Raw genomic sequence first — 17,399 nt, 5'->3', positions numbered from 1 at the left:
CATCCGAAACTGTGCGCATGCACATGTGTGTGCATATGTGAGGGCCTGTATGTGCACATGTGTGTATGAGTATGTGCACATGTGTGTATGAGTATGTGCACGTTTGTGAATGTGCACAAGCCTGTGTGTGTACTCGTGCATCCGCATGTGTGTGCATGTGCACCTGTGTGCATATATGCAAGCCTGCATGAGCACATGTGTGTGCATGTGTGTATGTGCACACATGTGAATGCACAAGCCTGTGTGTACATGTGTGTGTGCATGTGTATGCCTGTGTGTATAGTGTTTCATGTGTGTAGCTACATGTATCCATATGTGTGCGGAGGCCAGAGAACAACCTTGGGTGTAATTCTTCAGGAGGTGGCTACCTTCATGGTTGAGATAGGGCCTTGATCTGACTAAGCAGTCAAGGCTGTCTGGTCAGAGAGCCACCAGGAGCTTCCTCTGACTGCTCTCTCAGTATATACCACATACCCTGCTTTCCCATGTGGGTTCTGGAGCACAAAGTCCGGAGCTCATCCATGGGCAGCAACCACCCTCCCTGCTTCGTCTCCTCCCCAGCCCCGCAGGGTCTTTTACAAATCCAAAATGGGGGTTAGACAGATGGCTCGGTGGTTAAGACCATGTGTTTGCACGTGGCCTTGAAGCAGCTAGTCTGAGGCAGACAAGGGGTTATGCCTCAGCTTGGCAGTAGAGCAAGGTTAACCTCAGAGATCAAGAGACAGAATTAGGGCCACATGACATACTATGTGATAGCCACTTCCTTTTTACAAATCCTTGTTTTTCTCTCAGGCCTAAAACAGAGGTGGGGCTCAGGTTACTGCGATCTGCCAGTATGCAGGGGCTATGCTGCCAGTGAGGGCTGGGCCCTTCATGGATCTTCCATTAGGTGTGGTGGCACCTGTGTCCCCAGCCCATGTGGAGACAGGGTTAATGAGGGTCTCGTTCAGGTGGCGCGGCTCCTTTGGTGAGGTTTCTGAACTGCTGGTGAGGTGTGAAGAAGGCAAGTGGGATTACTAGGGGGCGTGGCGGACTCCAGTATATAAGGCCAGCACTGGGAAAGCCACTGACACCTGAGTCACGGGGCTATGCGAGCCTTTATTCCCCATATCCTGCATGTGACACAGGAAGTACACAGACTCTTTGTATCCCCAAAGCCCCTTTCCAACAGAGCATCTTAATCCTCTGAATTCGTATTCCAGATGTGGGCACAGGGTGGCTTCATCCCAGTTTCCAGCAGTATCTGCTGTGGCTATGCCCTCTGCTTTCCCAGAAGCCCCAGGAAGGAGCCTTATTGCTTCTGGAGAGATCAGAGCACACGGTGTCCAGATCCCTACAGCCTGGAGGAAGGGGGTCACAGGTCAATTCTGAAGAAAAGAACAGCTCCCCAGGCCTGCATCCAAATCTCCTTCTTCTATGCCTAAAACAAGCTCTAACTCAGTCGTCCCTCCAGAAACACCTTCTCGAGGAGACCCCAGAAAGATCGGGTCACAGTAACTGTCCCAGACTGAGGTGCGGTGGGGGAGGTGAGGAGCACACATACCAGGCCTTTGCAAACCCAGCATCTACACTCTGGGGGCTGCTGGCTCCTGCAGCCTGGAGCGACCCTTCAGCTCCATCTTAGCCACCGTCAGCTGGTGTACCTCATCAGGGCCGTCAGCGAAGCGCAGGGCTCGGGCCCAGCCAAAGAACTGAGCCAGGGGGTAGTCGCTGCTGAGGCCTGCTGCTCCAAAAGCCTGGCAGATACATAGCAGGAAACAGAAGAAAGCCGGAGTTCTCAAAGTGTCAGCCTGCTCAAAACCGCTGGCGACTGCTGTCTCACCAGGGGTCCCCTATACCACTGTGTGTCCCAGACTTCACATAGGACCATAATGGCATCCTTTGGATGCCTGGCTCACCGAGCCCATTCTACAAGGTTTGCTTCTGCTACTGAGAACGTCCTGTGGTCCTGTGTGGGATCAGGTGTCAGGATGCGCACCCCGCAGGGTCAGGGCACTGGGTATGAGCAGCAACAGGGCTTCCTTAGGCTGAGGCCAGCTACTTGCAAGCAGAATGCAGGGAGGGAAGCACGGGCTGTCGTGGGAGGGAGAGGAGGGGCCCTGCACGGCTTGGCTTGGAGAGGAAGGCAGCAGGCACAGCCCGAGGCAGGCCGGTGAGGGGCAGCTCACCTGAACAGCGCGGTCAATTACTCGATAAGCCATGGAAGGGGCTACCATTTTAATCATGGCGATCTCCAAAGCTGCAGCCTGCAGGAGAAGGCAGAGTAAAGGAAAACGGGATGAGGTGCTAAGAGGACCACAGAAAACCAAACTGACCGTCAGGGTGGACGCTGGACACAGTGCTGCAGGCAATAGTGGACCAAAGCTAGACCTGGGCATCCTCAAGCTGCCAAAAACAAGGGCATCAAAGAACCAGGGACAGCATGCCTGGCTCCACTACCTGGTGCAGCAGCTCTCCTGGGTCTGGGGCCCTTGCACGGGGGCCAGGTAACAGGGCAGTCCACATGCATCAAGGCCACCCACTATAGGAAATGGGGAACGTTGCTATGGGAATGAGCTCCTCTGTAGGCTAATGCTCTGTTTGGACCAGGTCTGTGAGGTCCTTCTCCCAGCTCTCTCCCCCTTCATTGGCCTCCTGCACTGGGTCTTGTTGAAGACCTGGGGCTACAGAGCTGACCATTTGGTGGACGTTCGCCTCTCTCCCCGGGCCTTTTCTGGTTGGCAATAGATGACCCTCTAGAGTTCAAGCAGAACATTAGCAGTCATCAGTGTCCAAGAGCTGAGCCTTCCCGCAGTTTGCCAAACAATGAGAGAAGGGTGGAGTCCAGTGTCCCCTCAGGATGGCTCCTGTCATCTCGGAGGCCTCCCACCTTGTTTCCGGCCACATCCATGAGGTGGGCAGCTTTCAGTACCAGCAGACGTGCCTGCTCGATGTCCACACGAGACCGGGCAATGTCTGCTAGGATGGTGCCGTGCTCCACAAGGGGCTTCCCGAAGGCCGTGCGGGACATCACCTACGGATACCAGGGAGACAAGGCTCGGGAGCTGGGCCTAGAGTGGTCCTGGGAGGCTCAGAGTGGATGACCTGCAGGGGAGCCAGGCACGCAGGAGAGAGCAGATGTGGGAACCGCCTGCCTGCCAGCTAGTTGGGGGCGGTTGCAATGCAATGGTCGTTACAGATGCCACACCTACAGAGCGCATTCTCCGGTGGCTGATGGCTGACTACAGCTTTGGTGATCCTGGAGAGCCTGGAATGTTACAGGTCCACAGCCAGGAATCTTGGGCTGTCTTGGTGCCTCAACGGACATTTATTGCCCACGGCAGTGTGTGACAACCTTGTGACTAAGGGAAGTCCTTCTGGAATGTGAAGATGGAGATCGCTACCTTCCACCAACCCAAGAGTTAAGGAGGTCATCGGAGAGGACCAGAGGCGCACAGCAGACATAGTTCTGCTTGTGTTGTGACTCGCCCGCCTGGAGCACCATCAACACAACTGAAGGTGTTCTGTGACTTTCTCCTTTGTTCAAACTTCATGAGCCTGGGCGTGGTGACGCACATCCTTAATCCCAAAGGCAGAGGCAGGAGGATCTCTATGACTATGAGGTCTATGCTGTGTGTGTGTGTGTGTGTGTGTGTGTGTGTGTGTGTGTGTGTGTGTGAGAAAGAGAGAGACAGAGACAGAGTGAGACAGAGACACAGAGACAGAGAGAGACAGAGAGAGATACAGTTAGATAATGTCTTCCAACAGAGTCAGGCAGCTGTGGCTCTCCCCTTAATCCTAGCGCTTGAGAGGCAGAGGGGGGCTGATCTCGAGTTTGAGTTCAAGGCCAGGCTGGTTTAAAGAAGCAAGTGAGTTCCAGGTCAGCCAGGGCTACAGAGAGAAACCATGTCTCAAAAAACAAACAAACAAACAAACAAACAAGCCAGCAAACCCCCCCCCCAAAAAAAACCCACAAAGCAAAACAAAACAAGAAACTTTGTATAACTTAGTAGATTGCAAAGTGGAATCTGAGGTAATTTAAATCTGTATTCCTGAACAGTGCTTACATGTAACTCTGAAACAATCTTCTTTTTTTTTTTTTTTAAAGATTTATTTATTTATTATATATAAGTACACTGTAGCTGTCTTCAGATACACCAGAAGAGGGCATCAGATCTCTTTACAGATGGTTGTGAGCCACCATGTGGTTGCTGGGAATTGAACTCATGACCTCTGGAAGAGCGGTCGGGCGCTCTTAACCGCTGAGCCATCTCTCCAGCCCAACAATCTTCTTTTGAGCTGAGAGCCACATTGTTTTGTTTTGTTTTTCAAGACAGGGTTTCTTTGTGTAGCCCTCAATGCCCTAGTCCTGTAGATCAGGCTGGTTTTGAACTTCAGAGAGATCCAGAGAGATCCGTCTACCTCTCTCTGCCTTCCTAGTGCTGGGATTAAAGGTGTGTACCACCACAGAGCGGCCCAGAACTTCTAAGACCCCTTTAGTGAAGCCCTGGGCTTGAAGTTAGGCAAGAGAGAAAGCCCCAGCCAGCTTCTGGCCAAGACTGCTCCTGGTAAGGAAAGTAGGAAGGACTGAGGGAACTCCACCAAGGGGCAAGTCGCCATCTGCTGGCAAAGGCCAGCCTCACAGCCTGGAGTTCCAGCTTAGAAAGGGTTGAGAGTCAAAAGCATTCTTCTCTCACATGTTTTATTTATCTATCCCTGGGAAAATAATTTTTACAGCAATAATATATCTTGTGTCATGGCTGTCAATTTTCATTCAAAAGACAGAAAAAAATACCTAGTATCCCATCACCTGACAGGGGGTGGCTGTCGCCTTGGTGTGTCTGTAGAGTGAGCTGTTTGGAGAGCTGTTTGAGTCTAAAAGCTCGAGACCAATCTGGGCGGCAGAGTGAGCCCATCTCAAAACACACGATTCTTATCTGTGCTTCCACACTTTCTGCATGCATTTAAAGGTGCGCATAGATATAGTTTTAAAGTCTTATATGAGCGTGAGGGTTAGAGGATAACTTGGAGGAGTTGAATCTCCCCTTCCGCCCAGGAGTCAATCTCACTTCATGAGCCTCAGCAGATGCCTTTATGTGCTGGGCCGACTCACTGTTCTCTCTCCGGCCATTGAAAACACAGCGACAGTCCACACACTGTTCAGTAATCTCTGCCCAGTTGTTCATTTGAGACAGGGCCTTTCAGGTAGCCCTGGCTGTCCTGGAACTTGCTCTGGCCTCTGTCACAAAGAGACCCACTTGCCTCTGCCTACAGAGTTCTGGGGTGCAAGGCAAACATCATGACATCTGTCCCTAGCAGCCTGCTTTAAAAACAATAAATATAACATATAATTTATATATTAAATATCTAAATATAAATAAATATAATTTAGGAACACAGTGAGTTCATCTGTATACCATGAAGTTACGTTCCAATCAGGGATGGTCTGGTGCCTGCACCTGAGTCCCAACAAGGTCACCTCTGCCTACATGGAGAGTTCCAGACCAGCATGGCTGTTAAGAGACCCTGAGCTAGGAGAGAGGATGCAGTGAATAGTCTGGGACCTTTGTGCTATCTGTGTGACTGGAGACCACACCAGATCCTCCTGCACAGAAACCCTCCCCCAGCGCCTTATAGGCTTTTATCTCTCGAGCAATGTATAGAACTGTCTTTATGGAGGATGTCACACGGTCTTTACAGAGTCTCGATGGAGTCACTTCTGACATATATTTAGCGTGCTTTGTTCCTCCGAGGGATTCCAGGATTCTTTTTTATGTGTACTCAGGATTACTCATCTCCAGAATAAGTTTCCACTGAATTGTGTGGTGCTTAAAGATGCCGAAAACAAACTGCTCGGGGTAAGACTCATGAAGTCTCAACCGACTTGGTCACACCTAACTGAACCACCTTCTAACTTCCTGCGGATCCTCACTCTGCCGCCATGGTGGTGGCAGAGACCCCAGCCTTTAAGGGGCCCATGGCAAATGACTTTTGTTGTTTGAGACAATGTCATACTGTGGACACAGTCTGTAGGCTGGTCTTGGAGTTTCAGCAATCCTCCTGCCTGAGCTTCCGAGTGCTAGAACTATAGGCATAAGACGCCAGCCATGTCTGGATGTACTGAACAAGGAAGCTGTCATGCACAGGGCCAGGTGCTGTGACCCCCAGGGGCACAACAGGCCATGCAGGACCTCCCTGGGGATGTGCTGGGAACACAAATGGCTCCTGGTTGCCCATAATCCTCTGGGTTTTGGAACCTTGCCCTCGGCCACCATAAAGCCTGCCTTGGCATCTGGCCACCTGGACAGAGGGGTACCCATCCCTCTCTGGAAGCCAGCTGTGGCCAAGTAAAGCACGTGCAAAGCAGAGATGGAGATTCTGGGAGGGAACACCATCCCCGAGGTCTGTTCTCAGAAGGGTACCAGCGTTGGAATTCTCCAGCCAGCAACAGGGGCTTTGAGTCAATGTGGGCACAAGGCGGGGACTCACCCGTGTCTTCATGAGTTCCAGGGCCCTCTCTGAATACCCGATCAACCTCATGCAGTGATGAATCCGACCGGGCCCCAGCCTGCCCTGAGCGATCTCAAAGCCTCGGCCAGGGCCCAGAAGTATGTTCTCCTTAGGCACACGCACATCTTTGAACTGTACTTCACCATGGCCACCTGAAAGACCAAGATGCAGGTTCTTTGGACATCTGTATACCTTGCTTAGGTTAGGGCTAGCTGCTGGTCCCGTTCCCAGGCCTTAGGCTTCTAACTGGGTCATCGCTAAGGAGGGGGACAGCGGCCCCAGAAATACAGGAAGGGAGTTGATGTCTACAGCAAAAACAAGTTACTCTATTCGTTTCTTTCTTTCTTTTTTTCTTTTGTGAGACAGAGTTTCTCTGTGTAAACCAGACTGGCCTTAAACTCAGGGACCTGCCTGCGTCTGCCTCCCAAGTGCTGGGATTAGGCGTACAGGCAAGGTGCATTTGGGAGGATCAGAAGCCAACTTTAAGGAGCCAGGTCCCTTCTACCATGTAGGTTCTTAGGGATTGAACTCAGGCGGTCGGGCTTGCAGCAAGCGCCTTTCACTACTGAGCCAGCTCACTGGCCACACATTGATTCATTTTTACACGTATTATTTATTGGTTTTGTGTGTGTGTGTGTGTGTGTGTGTGTGTGTGTGTGTGCATGCACACGCACGCGCACATGCCCAAGCATGTGTGAGGAGCTCAGAGTACAACTAGCAGAGCTAGTTCTCTCCCATGTGGGTCCCAAGGACTGAACTCAGGTCATCGGGCTTGATGGAAGCACCTACTGAGCCTCGAGGATAAACTAGGACGCAGGCCAGAACCCCTGGATGAGGAATGTGGGTGTGCCGGTCCTCTGGAGACGTGGGTGTGAATGTTGTCAGTGGAGAGGTCCCTCCCCTCATACAGGTGAGGGGAGTCCACTGGGGCCTTGGCCCACACAAACAAAGCCAGGAGGATGCAGGCCTGGTGCCTCTGCCCGCCTGCCTGCCTCCTCTCAGGACTCCTGCTTCTCTTCTGAGAATGGAGGGGAAAAGGCATAAACACCCACAGGCAGTCTGCTGGGTGGGCCAAGTTTCTGAGGGAATAAAAGGCTGGGCTGGGCCTCCCCAGCGCCTTCAGATCCTTGGCATGTGACAAATTCTGAAGGGGGCAAGGGCTCCCCAATCTGCTGTCCTGTATTAGAGCCATATTCAGGGTGACTGACTCGGGGATATCTAACCTGGAGGATCCTCTAACCCAAACACCGACAGAGGCCGGATGACTTTGATTCCGGGCGTGTCCATGGGAACCAAGAGCATAGACTGTTGCTGGTGCCTTGGGGCCTGCGGGTCTGTTTTCCCCATAAACACACAGAGTTTGCAGCGTGGATCCAGGATACCTGCCGGGAAGAGGAGGGACAGGGCCTGTCAGTGGGTTCTGGGACTACGGGAGCCTCTGACCGCACGCAGCCCTGGCCTGCGAACAGCAAAGCGATGACCCTGACAGAGCCACGGGATCAGAGATGCCTACGTGGCCTCCGGGCCAGACAAAGCTTATTGCAGCGAGATGGGGACCTGTCACACTGTAAGGGCAGCATTTTTCACTTTCACGTGGGAGTTTCTGTCTGTATGTGTGTGCAGTGCCCACAGAAGCCAGAAGAAGGTGTCAGGTCACCTGGAACTAGAGTCACAAGAGAGTTGGGAGCTGTCACGCGGGTGGTGGCTGGTCCTCTGCAAGAGCACCCAGGGCCTTTAACTGTTGAGGCCTCAGTCTAACACCATGAGAAAAAAAAAGGTTTAAAACCATCACGTTAGACTTAAAAACCAGGGACAAGATGTAAAAGAGGCTGTCAGTGCCTCTAGCTTGCTGAGCGTCACGTGAGGTAGTGGGCTGCATGATGGGTATCTACCATGGATATTACCCAACGTCAGCTCACAAATCATCCCCCGTGAGGCAGCCAAGATAGGACTGGCTACAAAAGCCATCGACAAGAGTGCGCCCTCTTGTGGACACTGGTGGTTGTGGACCCAGGGCAGAGGCAACTCTTGGAGACACCCAGAGGACAATTGAGCTGCTTCTCAAGCTTCCCTTCTGGCTAGTGCTTCAGAAAACTTCTTCAGAGAACGATCTGTGCTTCTAGCAGGCCATGGTTGTGTTTTGTGGGAGGCCTGGAAGCCTCCCTGGCTGGACCTCTGTGAGAATACCAGCTGTGTTCTCTCCAGGTCCAAAGTGTAACACATACGCCAAAGACCAGGCACACTGTGTAAATGGAGCGAGTGGTTCAGAATCCACCATGATAGAGAGACTGGGGACACAGCTCAAGATGGAACGCTTGCCCAGAGCACAAGCAAGGCACACTTCATCTCTCTCTGTCTCCTCCTCTCCTCTTTCCTCCCCTACTCTCCCCTCCCTCTTCCTCTAGTCATAAGTGGTTCTGAATATTAGATTTTCCCCACACAGTCAACAGGTATCTAAGAACAAAAGAAAACGGGATAGGATGAGTTCAGAGAACACTTCCGTAACATGAGTCAGAATCGTCTTACAGAGGTGAGATGGAAAGTCAAATGCCTCAGTGAACAAGTGGTAAGCGTTCACTTCATAACAATTATAAAATTAAAAACTTTAATTTATGTCTGTGTTTTGCCTGCATGTGTGCATGTATGGGTACCACATGATGCCTGGTGCTCAGGAAAGTCTGAAGAGGGCATCAGATCCCCTGGGATTACGATGTGAGCAGCCATGCGGGTGCTGGGAACTGAACCCAGGACCTCTGCAGGAACAAGTGCTCTTCACCCCGAGCCATCTCTCCAGCCCACTGCTTAGAAACATAATGAAGCTGGGTCTAGTGGCCTACGCCTTTAACCTCAGCACTTGGAAGGCAGAGGCAAGTGGATCTCTGGGAGTTCAAGGCCAGCCTAGTCTACATAAGCAAGTTCTAGGCAGACAGCCCCAGTCTCAAAAACAACAACAACAACTCAAAAACAACAAGTGAAAGAGTTATTTAAAAACTCTGTTAAGGGGGTGGAGAGATGGCTCAGGGGTTAAGAGCACTGGCTGCTCTTCCAGAGGTCCTGAGTTCAATTCCCAGCAACCACATGGTGGCTCACAACCATCTGTAAAGAGATCCGATGCCCTCTTCTGGTGTATCTGAAGACAGCTACTGTGTACTTATATATAATAAATGAATAAATCTTTTTTTTTTCCACATGGAAAGGTTTAATGAGAGAAGAAGAGTAGAGGAGGGGAGAAGTAAAGGCCAGCCATGAGCATGGGAGGGAAGGGGGATAGGGAGTGGGAAGAGAAGGGATAAAGGAGAAGAGGGTAAGAGAACAGAGAAAAGAGAGCTGAATAAATCTTTAAAAAAAAAAAAAAAAACCTCTGTTAAGGGGCTGGAGAGATGGCTCAGTGGTTAAGAGCACTGACTGCTCTTCCAGAGGTCCTGAGTTCAATTCCCAGCAACCACGTGGTGGTTCAGATCCATCTGTAATGGATCTGATGCCCTGTTCTTGTGGTGTTTGGAGATAGCTACAGTGAACTCATATAAATAAAATAAATAAATCTTAAAAAAGAAAAAACTGTTAAAAGTCTGTGGACGATGTAGCATTTGGATTTGTTTTTTTGTTGTCATTTTTTTGTTGTTGTTGTTGTTTTTTTCCAGACAGGATCTCATGTAGCCCAGGCTGGCCTTGAACTCGTACATGACCAAAGATGGCATCCCCACACCTGTGTTAATCTCCACCACTACCTCCCAAGCCCTGGAATCATAGTTTGCACAACACCATGTCTAGAGGTATATGAATTTTTGACAAATACATACATTTGAGCCTGGTGTGGTGGCACACACCTGTGACCCCAGCACTTGGAATGCAGAGGCATGCGGATCCGGAGTTCAAGGCCAGCATCAGCTACATAGCAGTCTGAGGTCGGCATAGCCTACATGATACTTCAATCTCTACAACACCTGCCAGCTGCTACAGCCCCAGGGGAGTGACTGGTCACCCCAAGTCCTAGTTTCCTCCTGTGAAATGGGATGGGGCCTGGGGATCCCTGCCTTAAGGGAAGTACAGGGGCTCTGTGAGCTGAGGCACAGAAACACTTGGAAGCCCCTAAGATACAACACACCGACCTCAAGAGAAAGGGAGAGGGGCTGGGGATTTAGCTCAGCGGTAGAGCGCTTGTCTAGGAAGCGCAAGGTCCTGGGTTCGGTCCCCAGCTCCGAAAAAAAGAATCAAAAAAAAAAAAAAAAAAAAAAGAGAGAGAGAGAAAGGGAGAGCTACCGAGAAGGCTTCCGGCCAAAATGGCAGGGACAGGATAAAGAGAGAAGGTTCCCTTAACAGATTCCTAGAGCTCTGCCTGCAAAAGCCCCTGTAATCCCCCTCCCCCAACCCCATGCATCTCACACTGGGCCTCAGAGGCCTGCCCGCCCACGCAGACTGAGTTTGGCAAGCAGACTGAGTTTGGCAAGCGTATTTCAGGCCAAATACCTGAGATCCACCACTTGTGACCATTTATGACATAGGAGCCATCTTCCTCTTTGATGGACGCCTCGATGTTGGAGGCATCTGAGGAGGCCACCTGAAGGAGAGCACGTTCCGGTTAGAGATCCTAGTGACCTACATCGTACAGGAGCAGAAGAGCAGCCTCGGCCCAGCCTTTAGATGTGAACATGGTACCTGGGGCTCGGTCATGGCGAAGCAGGAACGGATCCTGCCCTCCAGGAGTGGCGCCAGCCAGCGGGCCTTCTGCTCCTCCGTGCCGTAGCGCACCAGGATTTCCATGTTCCCCGTATCCGGGGCAGAGCAATTAAATATCTGAGGAGAAGAAACTCATCCATGTCCCCCACATCTCCTAAGGACCCTGAAGCCAGGGGCTAGAAGCTCCCACAGCCCATACCCCTAGGCGTCTCCCATGCTGAGTGGATTCTCTACACAGGCTTTAGTCCACGGCCTTGCCCATGTGAGATTCCAGCTGTGTGGTGGCCTGAGATGGACCTTCCACATGCAGGGGATTCCACTGGCCGTGCGCGTGTGTGCGCGTGTGACATGTTCTCGTGCTGAGAGAACTGTGGGGACTGTACCTCAGAAGCGTACAGAGACATGCCCATCACTTCACACAGATGTGCGTACTCCACATTAGTCAGCCCTGCTCCGTACTTTCTCTCAGGATCCGTCTCCAAGGGTAGGAAAAGGTTCCAAAGCCCTTCAGCCTGGGCTTTCTCCTGTCAGGGGAAGGGATGGCAATAATCACTGAATCTTACATATATATAAGTTTGGACAGAAGTATCATTATCCATCTTTAACCCCAGCAAGCATGGGGAGCTCTGAGTTTGAGGCTAGCCTGGTCTATGTGTTGAATTTCAGGCCAGCTAGGACCACACAGAGAGATGCTGTCTCAAAGTACCAAGACAAAAAAAAAAAACCAAAAGCTGGGTTGAGGTGGTGAACACCCAGGAGGCAGAGGCAGGCAGATCTCTGTGAGTTCGAGGCTAATCTGGTCTATAAAGCAAGTTCAAGTTCCAGGACAGCCTGGGCTACACAGAGAAACCCTGTCTCCAAACAAACAAACAAACAAACAAACAAACACACCAGACAAAGAAACCCAATGTAAGCATGTACATGTGTATGAACGTGAATGCAGGGGCCCATGGAGGTGAGGGGTGTGGTATTAAAATGCCTGGACCTAGAGTTATAGACAGTTGTGAGTCTCCTGATGTGGATGCTGGGAACTGACCTTTAGCCCTCTAAAATCACAGTCTGTTCTCTTAACCTTGAGTCATCTCCCCAGCCCAGGTCAAATCTTGTCTTGACCAGTGGCACACAGAGGGGAAAGGAAGGCGCAGTTCGAGACACAGCATATACCCAAAGCAATGCCAAGGCAGACCCATTGGCCAGACACAGGCCTGCAGGCACGGGTGGCATAAATGAGAGAGAACTAGCAAGGTCCAGAGTGAGCTCATTCCAGTTCTCCATATCCCAGCCACCCCCACCCCCCATCTCCATCCCCATGCCTCCTCAGGACTAACACTAGTGCTGTTGATAGGTAGGAATCCTACTGGAACACAGCCAGCTCCCCGGGGTTGGGGGTGGGGGTGGGCGTGGGCATGGGGGTCCTGAGACCTGTGAGCTCAGGCCCTGAGCAAGCCCTCCTTTCCAGAGGTAAGTAATTAAATAACGAACCTTTCTACTGATGTGGGTGGCACCATTCCCTAGGCTGGAGATCCATATGGATATAAAAGGTGAAGAAAGGAAGGCCTCGGGTATAGATTCATGTGTCTGCTTCTGCCTCTGTTTTCTGTCACCCTGAGGGGAGCTGCTTTCCACAGGCTTCCTCACTGTGTTGTCCTGACTGACCACAGGCAGGAATGGGCCAGCCCACCACAGACTGCGGGCGTTTGTCAGAACGGTGAGGGAACAAGGCGGAGTGAGCAGAACACTTTCCAAATGCTCGGCTCTCTGCTTCTCATACCATCTCTCTAGCAAGAGAGTTTGGCTAGAGACGTCCCCTAACATGGCTCGTTTCTCAAAGCCGTGTGACAGATGTCCATGTGACACGATGCGTCTCCAAGCTACAGGTCATATTACTTGATTTTGAGACAGGGTCTCGGGGTTGGGGATTTAGCTCAGTGGTAGAGCGCTTGCCTAGCAAGCGCAAGGCCCTGGGTTTGGTCCCCAGCTCCAAAAAAAGAAAAAAGAAAAAAAAAAGCAAGCGCGAGACAGGGTCTCAAGTAGTTGAGGTTGGCCTGAACTTTTTATCCTCCTGCCTCTACCTCCCAAGTATGGGGACCACAGGAGAACTATGCCCAAATTACCACTCTCCTTCCTCATCCCAGACACACACACACACACACACACACACACATACACACACACCACACCCACACACACATACACACACACACATACACACACACACCCACACACACACCACACACACACCCACACACACACCCCCCACACACCAAACATACAACACCCCCCACACACATACACATACCACATACACACACCACACACACACACACACACCATACACACACACATACACACACACACACCACACACACACACCATACACACACATACACACACACACACCACACACACACACCATACACACACATACACACACACACCACACACACACCACACACACACACACCCCACACACACATACACATACCACATACACACACATACACATACACCACACACACACCCACACACACCATACACACACATACACACACACACCACACACACACACACACACACGCACGCACGCACGCAGGCGCGCCGCCCCTGTGAAACCTGATTAGCCAGCAGCGACCTCTCTCTAGTGATGGGAAACCAAGAGGATTCCACTCAGCCTCCTTCCCTCAAGCCTCAATGGCTAGGGTCCGCCACACAGATGAGCTGGCTTACCTTGAGGTCTTCTATCAGCGGGGAAGGGCTCCACCTGTCGGCTGAGGCCTGGTGTCTCTGCAGCTCTGTCTCCACGGGGTACACCTTCTGTTCCATAAACTGCAACAGCTGGTCATACAACTTCCTGACCCGAGGGGACAGGCCCTCTGGAGAGATGATCAGGCCTCCCTTTGCCTCATGAGAGGGGGAAGCAGCTACTGTAGTGCTGTGACTCCTCGAGCCCGTGGGAGTCCTCGGGAGCCGTGGCCCAGCCCAGGCATGGTAGGATCTCGTCAGTGTTGTGGTGGCTGGCATCGCTTTGAAAACCCGGAACCCTTCTTTGATGGCAAAATCCCAGGCCAGCTCAGCCATGGACTCAGTGAGCTTCCCACTTTGCCCGGCTGTTGCAGAGCTGGCCTGTCCTACGGAGAATGGAGGGAGAACTGATGACCCATGACCACCCTGGTGACGTGCAATACTCTGAGGGCAGACACTGCTACTGGCTGAGCTCTGCACTCCCAGGCAGCACTCCACTCTGAATCTGAACTTAGCGGACAGGGAAACTGAGTCTGGAGAGGGTGGTAAGTCAGCGACCTGGGAACCAGAAGTTGGAGGTCAGATATCCCCTGCTGCTTGGCCTTACTTTTCCTAAAGAAACTAATTTAAGCTGTGGTGGCACAGACCTTTAATTCCAGCACTCAGGACAGGGCTTCCTGTTGCTTCCCAGATATAGATGAGGATGCCCTTGAACTCTCCGACCTTGAACCCCCACTTCCCAAGTGTGAGCTACCACAGCTGGCTCTACACACCCGTACTTTCATGATGATGGGGAAATAAATTGAGCTGTACACCATTCTGACCCAACCTCTCTCCTCAGAGCCTCCGTGGCTGCCGGGCCAAGGCTTACCTGTGAGCAAGCGCTTGTAGACTCCCTGTAGGATTGCAGCCACTCGGAAAAAAGAGAAAGCCATGTAGAAGTTCCAGTTGTCGATGGGTGGGATGCCCATGTTAAGACAGTACATCCTGAAGTACTCCTCCACGGTGGGGATGCCCAGCTCCCTCACATCCTGGTCCCTGAACCCTGAGATGAGACAGAGCCGACCAGAGTGGTTGGTACCCGCGTTTCCCTACCACTAGCGACTGTGAATTCTGAAGGCCACTCTGCTCCCCAGTGACATTCACAGCTATGAGGCCGCTTGTGAGTCCTGTGGCTCCTTGCCCTAGCCACTGGCCTGAGGTAAGCTACTGACGGAGCACTCCCTCAAGGTTTCAGACCAAATTATCAGTCAACAAAGGATCCCCCCTGGACCACAGCTCCCAGATGGAGACATCCTTAGCTGGTCATTTGCTCAGACACAGTTCCAGGCGGGCTGGTGGTGGAGCTCAGTGCTACAGCACTTGTTTGGCATGTGCCAGGCCCTGGGTGTGATGCCCAGACACGGGAGTGTACACACACACACACACACACACACACACGAACACATGTATGCATGTATGCATGCACCCATGCACTCACGCACACACAGGCATCAGAAGAGCAATCTCACTGTATTATGAAGCAGATAAACATCAGGACACTAAGCTTCACTGATTTGCTTGCACCGTAATATATGACCCCTGACTAAAAGCCTGAATACTCTGTGTCTTGGTAATCAGATGACTAGAAAGATGTCCAGTGTCTTACTTTATGGGGTCAGAAGAGAGGTGATGGCAAAAAAAACCAGAGACCACCCCCACACCCCTCACCACCACCATCACCACCACCACCACCAAACAAACCCTCAGAAACAAAGCATCCAAATAAGAAAGAAACCAAGTGTCTTTTTTTTTTTCCCTTTTCTTTTTTTCGGAGCTGGGGACCGAACCCAGGGCCTTGCGCCAAGCGCTCTACCACTGAGCTAAATCCCCAACCCCGAAACCAAGTGTCTTATATCACATCTATGTGATAAAAGTTGTCACTGCAAATTAAGACATCAAAGAAATATTTAATGACCATCTGTCCAAACTATACACCTACAGTGGGCGTGGCAGCACAGGCCTGTAATCCCAGCACTCTGAGGCAGAGGTAGGAAAAATCACTGGACTTTAAGGCCAGCCTAGGCCACAAGCAAGTTCCAATACAGTCAGGGTTACATAGTGAGGCCCTGTCACCAAAACCAGTGAAGGGCTGCAGAGATGGCCCAGTGGCTAAGGGCACTTGCTGCTCTTACAGAGGGCCAGAGATTAGGTTCCCAGCACCTATGCAGGCAGCTCGTATAACCCCGGCTCAGGGAGTTTCCATGCCTGCCTCTCAACTCTAGGGAACCCACCGGTGTACATACCTGCCCACACATATGCACACAATTAAAAATAAGTCTTAAAAGCAAAACAGCTGGACACGCTTGGGGCACCCCTTCGATCCCAGCACTTGGGAGGCTGAAGCAGGGTTATCTCTGTAAGTGTGAGGCCAGCCTGGTCTACACAGTGAGTTCCAGGACATTCAAGGCTACGTGGAGACAAACCACCACAGCGCACACACGCCCCCTCCCTGCCATTCCGAACCAGACCGAGGCAAAGTACACAGTGAGTAGAATGATGAGATCATAAAGTCATAAGGGCATGCTTCGTTTCCATACTAGACTGGATGCGGTAACACATGCCCAAAATCCCAGCTCCCAGGAAGTGAAGGCAGGAGGCTCGGGAGTCTGAAGCCAGCCTCAGCTACACAGGGAGTTCAAGGACAGCCAGTCAGGAGAGCCTATCAGAGCAAACAACCCAGAAACAGCAGGAACAAGACGAAGGCAGATGTACGAATGGAAGGAAGGGGCAAGGTGAGCCTGGGCAGATCAACAAGAGATTGTCCAGAACATATGGAAAAATGTAAGCTGGTGCTTCAGCATGATGCTAGCGTGTCTGCTGGCACGCACGACCGCCAAGACGTACCCGCAGTGCAAACAAACAAACAAAAAATGCAGAATAAATGGAGATACCTCCTATTCTTACCCCCACATGCCAGGGACAATATTACTTGAGCCACTTGGACCTCGCTCTCGAGCTCCAGTCCGGCCACCTCAGCCAGTGCGTGCCCCAGTGCTTGCTGTGGAACTGGCTCCTACCTCTGAGCATGGGAAAGCTGGACGGCAGGTAGTGAGCCAGGCAGCTGTAGGCCACGTCAGCAAAGGGGTCCCCTAAGGTGGAAAGCTCCCAGTCCAGGACAGCGAGCACCTCCGCCTTTTCAGGACGGAACATCAGGTTGTCCAGCCTGAGAAGTGAGAAGCCACAGAAGGAATGGAGACAGCTGGGGACACTCTATTTTTCCTCCCGGGTTCACCCTCCAGCAGTGTGTATGCTGCAACCAGGCTAACTTCTAGGTCTCCTACCTAGGTCCTCTGGCTTCCAGCTGGCCTCAGCCAATCAAAAGCCTCAGCAGGGCATGGGATGAGCTTAGCTGTTTCTTCTCCCAACTCCCCAACTGAGAAAAGCCAAGGGCCATAGCTCTGGCCAGGAGCCCTCTCTGAAGTTATCCCTTCTTGATTCATACCCTCTCT

The 17,399-nt window shown here is 51.7% G+C and overlaps 1 protein-coding gene across 8 annotated transcripts in view; it reads right to left on the bottom strand.

Annotated features, from left to right (window-relative positions):
• Positions 1-1,078: 1,078 nt before the first annotated feature.
• Acad10 (acyl-CoA dehydrogenase family, member 10) overlaps positions 1,079-17,399 on the bottom strand; it is a 42,479-nt gene continuing 26,158 nt past the window's right edge. For 5 of the 8 annotated variants that reach the window (NM_001398790.1, XM_063271339.1, XM_063271340.1 and 2 more), the window contains 12 exons: positions 16,968-17,113; positions 14,780-14,953; positions 13,894-14,294; positions 11,550-11,690; positions 11,146-11,283; positions 10,957-11,047; positions 7,713-7,871; positions 6,469-6,641; positions 2,870-3,013; positions 2,169-2,246; positions 1,544-1,736; positions 1,079-1,340 (listed from right to left, as the gene is read on the bottom strand). In NM_001398790.1, coding sequence (NP_001385719.1) covers positions 1,566-1,736; positions 2,169-2,246; positions 2,870-3,013; positions 6,469-6,641; positions 7,713-7,871; positions 10,957-11,047; positions 11,146-11,283; positions 11,550-11,690; positions 13,894-14,294; positions 14,780-14,953; positions 16,968-17,113 — 1,816 coding nt within the window. In that variant the 3' untranslated portion in view covers positions 1,079-1,340; positions 1,544-1,565. Of the gene's footprint in view, positions 3,610-6,468; positions 6,642-7,712; positions 7,872-10,956; positions 11,048-11,145; positions 11,284-11,549; positions 11,691-13,893; positions 14,295-14,779; positions 14,954-16,967; positions 17,114-17,399 lie in introns of all 8 variants that reach the window. The other 3 variants (XM_039090164.2, XM_063271338.1, XM_039090165.2) reach the window with 3 other exon arrangements.

Source organism: Rattus norvegicus, chromosome 12 (assembly GCF_036323735.1).
Source record: "Rattus norvegicus strain BN/NHsdMcwi chromosome 12, GRCr8, whole genome shotgun sequence".
NCBI classification, from domain to species: Eukaryota; Metazoa; Chordata; class Mammalia; order Rodentia; family Muridae; genus Rattus; species Rattus norvegicus.
The sequence above is the reverse complement of the archived record's forward strand: the minus strand, read 5'-3'. Positions and strand labels throughout refer to the sequence as shown.